The sequence below is a fragment of the Amblyomma americanum genome, chromosome 2, assembly GCF_052857255.1.
Source record: "Amblyomma americanum isolate KBUSLIRL-KWMA chromosome 2, ASM5285725v1, whole genome shotgun sequence".
Taxonomy (NCBI): Eukaryota; Metazoa; Arthropoda; class Arachnida; order Ixodida; family Ixodidae; genus Amblyomma; species Amblyomma americanum.
In genome coordinates this window covers 12598734-12606079 of record NC_135498.1, presented here as the reverse complement: position 1 = coordinate 12606079, position 7346 = coordinate 12598734, and the positions used below count along the sequence as shown (strand labels likewise).

Below are 7346 nucleotides of genomic sequence, written 5' to 3'. Positions count from 1 at the left end.
AAACGTTATCCACTTACTCGGAAGCAAGGCACATTGGAAACGAAAGTACTCCCCTCACCAGTAGAGGAAGATGATCGATCTCCTTTGGATAGGAACTTCTTTAAACTTGTCTCCCTAGAGATAAAAGCTAGCTTGGCTGAAGAAAGCTGAAAGGAGTGGAGCTGCGCCCGTGTGACAGGGTTGTGACAACTTAATCCAATATAATGAAAGAAATGTTTATTCAGAGGCTATCGCAGCTGTGATAGCCGTACTCAACGCGGACATTTTATTGTATTGCAAGGCTACCTCCACACGATGAGTTAATGGCACGTATAGATATGGCGTTGCACTGTCGAACATCCTACTGAAACCTTGCGCACGTCAAAACAGCAAGAACCCAGGTTCCGATGTACCATTTCATTGTCTCTCCGAGGGGCTCACAAGTAGCATAAAAGTACATCTCTCCGCATTGTTCATCTTCTCCCAGATGCGCTACGACCTCCTTACGAGCCATGGTAATAAAGTCCGCCAGACGCAGCCATTTTGACGCAAGGCACGGCATATATACAAGCCAGGAAATTTTGCACTGCAGGCTACATGATATTGCAACGCAAAAGGAAATAGCGGGGCATTTTAAGAAATTCAGACTTCCTTGTAGCCAATCATCCTTACATTGGGTTAAAGCAATCAAAACATAGTCGCGTGATTTGGCGACATCACTGCACATGTATGACCTAAACACGGCGAGAGATTTGCTTGCTCCGATCTTCTGCTGGCACTTAGCAAACTTCTAAATCTCGTTCACCTCCTACACAACTGACGTTCCAAAACATGTCACCACCCCTGCGCACAGCACAGTGTGTGCACTCGCCTCACATCCGCGCACACTCAGCTTGAACTGCCAAGCACAGTAAATTAGACAAAGATTCTGCTAATACACATGTTTCTTGTCTGGTGCCCATCATTAAATTGCTGTGGTCGAACAATGCTTCGACGGGCGCGCAACTCGAGGTAACTAAGTGCCACAAAAAAATCGCTACTAAGCGAAAACTGAAGAAAAGTATCCGAAAACTAAACAGCGTCCTTGCGATATTACACGCACTGTTCGGACACGAGAACGAACGCCTTAAGGTCAGTCAAGATACAGAGCGTAACGGGCGCGTGCAGTCCGTTCTATACTGAATACTGACAGAATAAAGGCGCTTTAAAAATATGTCGTCACTGCATGCAGTATGTCGTGCGCACAAAATAACCTACTGTTAGCGAAAAAATCAGCCGCAAAAATGTCTGTAGCTCAAACGCCTCCCCCTCCCCTTTCCACCCCTTTTCTCCATTCCGCTGGTCCTCAGCTTCCATTCCAGGAATGGCGGCGGTTCATTCCCTAGGAGTCGTGTGGGCGTCGAGCAGGCCGATCTTGCCAGCTGCGTTGACTGTCATGATGACCATGACCACGACGACGACCTTGGCGAAAAGGCCAATGATAAACTGGAGAAACACAAAAAACAAGGGAACAGCCGCGTCACTGAGCTCGCAAGGGGGGACTCTGGAATTAAATATGCAGCTCGCTCTAAACCATAGGATAAAAGGAGCGACGAGTCTAGAATTCTTCCAGTTCGTTTTACAGCGTTAATGGTTCTTAGCTCTTTTCTCAGTTTTTCCCCGTTGTCAGCGTCCACAAGCCCACCACCACAATGGTAAAAATGCATCTCCCACCTATGAGCCCAGCATATGCCACCCGGCACCTCCCTCCTGCGCACGAGGCTAATGCTTTGAGATACGAACCATAATATTAATATTGGTTAGGTGGGCGGATCAGATTAAGAAGTTCGCAAGCATAGGGTGGGCGCAGCTGGGAAAGGACATGGCTAATTGGAGAAACATGGGAGAGGCCTTTGCCCAGCAGCGGGCGTAGCCAACCTGATGATGATGATGATGACGATGATTCATTCCTTGATGATCACGAATGATTCATGAACAGTGGATTATTCGTTAGATATTTGTAACCACCCTGTGATTTTTTGTTTTCTTCCACAATCATGAAAAAAAGGCCACCATTTTCTTAACTTTCGCTGTTAATGCTGTACCATCGGCGAAACAGAAATCAAGAGAGGGGCTTAGCCACAAGTATGAAAGCGTTAAAGGGTGGACATCAAAGAACCATTTTTATCGCATCCTTTGCTTAGCGAGGGAGCGAGGGGAGACATTTTGTTCGAGTTTTGGAGTTGCAAGTCTGTGACCCGGAGGCCGGATTCGCGTATTTATGGAACTCAGACTGAGCGACGCACGCTCCTGCGCATGAACAATCAAACAAGCGTTCAAGCGCCCGGCTTAACTTCTTTACATGCCGCTATTATGTTATGCCTAATGTTATTGCCACTCTCATTGTTTTACGCTGTGGCCAATCGACAAGTCCGCGTAGCCAACGCTGGTGCAACAGCGTCAACGTGCGAACACTGGCGTAGAGCACTCACCAGCCTCCAGAAGGACACGTGCGCCATGTCGTGCAGCAGAGCTAAGGGAGCCGACGTCGGCATTATGACGCCGCTCGAAGCGCACACAATCACAGGGGTCGCCAGGTACGCCGGGTGCATGCGCTTCATATCGGCCTGCATCAAGACGACGATAGTGCGCAAAAGCAAAATCACCAGTGCGGCAACCGCATCTACAGCGCCTACAGCACAGCATACACACTAGAAACCCAAGTTACATAACAACTGTAGCTGCTAATGGAACTTTCTCTGGTGTACACGACGGGGTGAACGTTCAATGATTGGCAGTGGGAACGCGCGATATATTGCCATGTGACCCAGATAGCTCAGCGCCTTTCAGACCGGGAACATCGTGCTCCGAAGACACAGCCCGAGTTTTCAGCGAGTTTCACTCGGCGAAGAGGTCAGGAACAAGCGTCGTACGCTTGTCAAAGGTTCCAGCAGATCCCGCTGTTGATGCTACTGTGCCGTGCAAGTCTAACTCGTGATGTGGGGCTTGGGGTAATATAGCGCCAAATATGTTTCAAGAACCCGAATATATAGCAAAGTGGCGCCAGAGAGAGACAGATAGGAATTTTAAGAGGAGAGGAGGAGAGGTCGCCGGCGGTAACATGACCCTGGCCGGCTATTCCACAAGTGGCGTCAAGGTTTTTGTCATAGAGAAGATGTGTTCTTCTCTGATATGGAAAGAATTAAAGCCTCCGACTGACATAGTGCCATGGAAATTCGTTCTGCTCTTGCCAGTCAAGCGTGCGCGTCATTCCCATTGCTGATGCAGTAATCTTGTTGTAATAGTTAGGCCTGGATCCAGGTAATGCAGAAATCTATCAGATCTTAAGTTGATTTGAAAGTTGCATGTGTAATTCATAAATTTAACAGCAACGAGTCTCACTGACAATTTAACTGAGCAGGAAGTAATAAATGGTTATTAACGCTGAAGCGGCTGCTGTTTCTACGACGGAAGTCGACGTGACAACTGAATGTAACCGTAGGCTTTACAAATGCCTAGCTCTTCGCGCGTCATTTGGCACATTTGGTACCCGCTCTGTCTGGTCGTCGCTGCGCACTCACTATGTGCGCTACGACCGGCGCCATCATCTCGACGAGCACCTGCTTGTCCGTGGTCTCGGCCAGGAGCGAAGTGACGACCGCCAGCATGGCCTGCACTTCGAGCGAGCTCCGCCGATGCCAGAACGCGCTGGACGCAGCCTTGAAAACCTCGTGGGGAACGTCGTAATTCTGCGCACGGTCAAAGACAAAGGCGCCTCGCTCTCTTCCGCACCATCTGCCATCTCAGGAGCCACCTGTCTGGCCTTCTATCTATCTTGGTCGTACCGCGTGTTCATTGTTATGCAGATTCATCTTGTGTGTCTTTTTTTCAAAAAAAAACAGATTATTTTTGCAGCTTAAGTGCTATTGGAAGACATTCAGTACATAGGCGCTTTGACCGGCCTTCCAAGTTGGTTGCTTTGTGTATATCAGCTTTTTGTTCCTATAGGGGACAAACAGCTCCCAAATTTCTCCTTCTTTGCCATGGGATAATTTTTAGACTAATTTTTAATACGCGTTCTTCCCTGCGTATACTTAATTAAATATACGTGGGAAGACGTTGCTGCACGCTTTTGCAGGCACAGAAGCCCGTATCGGGGAGCATGAAGAAAACTAATGGAGGAAGAACTGTTGGACATACACGTGGAAAATGTTTTGTGTAAACTCATAAGATCACCCCGACTTGAGAAACGTGTTAAAATTGACGCTGACTTCAAGTAGGGCCTCAAGAATACATTCGAGATATTTCGGCTATCTCAGCTTACGAGGTATCGCTCACGCTAAAGTTATGAAGACATTTCCCTACAGTTCAATTTTTATTAAACGATTGCTTGTGAGACATGACAGAGGCTGGTAGAATATCTTCTCCAGTAAGGCATTCCTTGAGCCAGCATCTCGTCAGCAAAGTATGGACTCTTCTCAGCGCATGCGCGGTGCATACCTGAAGCAGACTGGAGGCGACGTGCGTAGCGCCGAGAAGTAAGACAGCGCCCCAAGGCACCATCTGCCAGACGTTGCGGATGAAGTCGAAGGCCACCCGCAGGCACGACGTGAGCAGGCTCGTCGCCAGCGTCATCGACGCCAACGCACTCAGCAGAGCCACCCTGGGCACACACAGCGCCACCAGGTGTCCTCAACAAACAACACTGCACCACATCACATAACACGCAGTCAGTTACGAGATTCACACAGACGAGTCGCGGAGGTATTGGGCGACCGACTGTGACACGGAGTCACATATACTGTGGGGGCATTAAGGAAAATCAATAAAATTGCCTCCCTCGAAATATGAGTAGGAGTCCCCTCTGTCTTGACCCACCGGTGATCCATGCCAAGAAGAAGCGAAGGTGCGTAAGTCAAACTGAAGATGGCCGCATATGCGACCCCGGCGTACTTGACACCCCTACAGGCAAGGGGAGGGAAAAAAACGTATTTGGTTTCTTGAACAGCAACATAGTAACGTTTCCATTAAAAAATGAAAACGATTTCGGCGAGTGCGCTCGTAAGTAAACAAAACTGCTAAAACCACAACAGCTGCTTCTAGCAGTGTTGATCGCAATGAAGCAGCACAAGAACGATACAGTTAGTGGCCCACAAGTGGACCTGTCTTTCGCTCGTTCCGTATCTACACTTTCCTTGTACACTCGTGATAAAAACTGCGCATGCAACAAACCTTCACCAATCTTCAGCTTTTATAACAAACATATGAAGTCACCGTAAGCAAGGAGAATAGGGGAGTGCTTCTTTTTTAGTGCACTACCACTGCAATCACCAATCTTAGATTTTGCTGATATTTGTTTGTCCGAAGTGAAATTCAGGGGTCGTGGGTTTGGATCTCTGTTTCGGCATGTGTGGCTTTTTCTTCTTTAATCAGTTACTTTTCAGTGATAAAATAACTACACTAATAATTTTCCATTGATAAACACCACAAATTTAAAAAAAGATAGATTCTCCTATGCCTTTTGCTTTCGACGAATGTTGGCTTCTTTCATATGTATGTCATTACGAGTGCCTAGTTTCCTTGCGTATGTCTACTCAGCAGCTTTCCTACAACTATGTCCTATCGTTATTTGATACCACTGTACCATTCTTTGCATATCGATACTTCCCGCATCACAGTCACGCTAGAACTTGCCGTGAGGAACAGATAAGCAGTACCACGAGGACGGCCAGAAATATCTTACCTGTGATTTCGTCCACTTGCCCCTCCCACTTCAGCAGCTTTGATGACGGCCAAGTTCTGAGGCGACATTGGCTCCGGCTCACTGCGAAAGAACGTCTGAGTCTCGTTTCCGTGCGCGCTCTATAGGGAAGTCGCTATCAAAAGCACGGCAGCCTACTTACAAGCTACTCTCATGATGCGTTGTCATACGCTAAAACACCGGGATTTTTTTGTTCTATACGCATGAGCCTTTCTCGTCTGGAGACCCTCATATACTCCTTCCGCTTCCTCAAATCGTAGCGACAATTCAGCACTGCCAGTCTGAGCGACAGCTCATGTACAGGCTGTTGCACACTTAGAGGGTACCGAGGTCATGTGACCACCGCCCTTCGCGAAGCGCTGCCGCCGAAAGTCCGGGAGGATCGATGACAAATGCGCATGCGTAATAAGCATGGCAGGCTGCTTTTTCCGCGCATGCGCGTGCTGGCGCGCATTCTCTCCGGCTGTCAACGGCAACGCTTCGCGAAGTGCGGTGGTCACGCGCCCCCCTCCAAGTGTGCAACAGCCTGTGCAAAATGTGATAATTTGATATTATCAATGGCATTTTTTTTAAAACGTTCTCACTGCGCGCATTTAGGGTACCAAGCAATTTGCAGGCCTTGAACCAAAAGGCAGCGTTGTGATTTAAGATCTACTTGAAATTTCAAGCTTCGTCTTCTTTTTCCTCTTCGTTGCTTCAAGTCAATATGAGTTCGAAGAATAGGAGGGCGGCTTAAGATAGAGTGCTTCTTAACTTGCCAGAGAGACACCCTAGCGGCGTGCGCAGTGCACACAAGGTTATGAACGTGTCTTACTGTGGTTTCAGGTAGAGCATCCAGATGACCGCGCTGCACGTGATTAGCGCTAGCGCTGCTCCGGGGAACGTCATGACCGCCCAGGTGACGGCATTCACGGGAGTGTCCTTCACTTCCGCACTGCGAGGGGAGCACCTCGTCGTCAGAGAGTGTTTCTCCTACGTGTCCACATGTTTTCTGTCCCAGCATGGGTAAATGCAGTGAACATCGAGAGGGTGAACCATCAAAATGGTGCCGCCATCTTGTGACCTAACGATCAAGTGAAGACAAGACAAACTTTGTTACCATGAAGTTGAAGAAGCCCGGCGATTACTTCGTTATAGCCGTAGTTTTGTTATAGCGCGTGTTGACCGAGATTCCAAGGAAAATCATCATCGAATTGTTGTATCGATTATTTCGTTATAAACGGTTTCATTATAACGAGACTTGACTTAGTACGAGGATGAAAGAAGACAGAGGAAAGTTCCGAAAGTTTTCACCGTTTTTCTTTGGGAATAAGTAATAACACCTCGTGCTAAGTTTAACCAACTGCACCGGCATGGAAACACGGCCACAGCCGATGCCTTCATCCGTTAAGTACACCTCCGCGGACGGGACACTAGTGAATGAGGTCAGTGAGCTTACGCGAGCAAGACGACCCTCAGCGCCCTCTTGTTGCCGCCAGTGTGGAAGCTGCAGATTCCTCCTAGCACGCACATCAGTGACGGACCCAACAGGAAGGCGTTGTGAACGTCCAGGCGGGCGCTGCATGAAAAAGATCGCTGTAGTGTCTCCGGTTCATATGAGCAGCTGTGTTAAGACACGGCAAGCAGA

General features: G+C 48.3%; 1 protein-coding gene across 1 annotated transcript; it reads right to left on the bottom strand.

Moving 5' to 3' along the window:
- Positions 1–1353: 1353 nt before the first annotated feature.
- LOC144119530 (uncharacterized) lies at positions 1354–7073 on the bottom strand. The gene is made up of 8 exons (XM_077652116.1): positions 7063–7073; positions 6534–6653; positions 5702–5782; positions 4837–4920; positions 4459–4621; positions 3540–3707; positions 2451–2585; positions 1354–1464 (listed from the first exon to the last, which is right to left on the bottom strand). Exons 1-8 carry the CDS (start codon positions 7071–7073, stop codon positions 1354–1356), a joined length of 873 nt encoding a protein of 290 aa, XP_077508242.1.
- Between the last annotated feature and the right edge of the window lie 273 nt (positions 7074–7346).

What these genes read in the sequence shown, in the direction of transcription:
- LOC144119530 (XM_077652116.1), bottom strand. An exon ending in CTTCTTGGCATGGATCACCG is followed by an intron (nt 4,622 to 4,836) that starts GTGGGTCAAGAC and finishes GTGTGTGCCCAG; the next exon opens with GGTGGCTCTGCTGAGTGCGT. An exon ending in CGCCGGTCGTAGCGCACATA is followed by an intron (nt 2,586 to 3,539) that starts GTGAGTGCGCAG and finishes GTCTTGATGCAG; the next exon opens with GCCGATATGAAGCGCATGCA.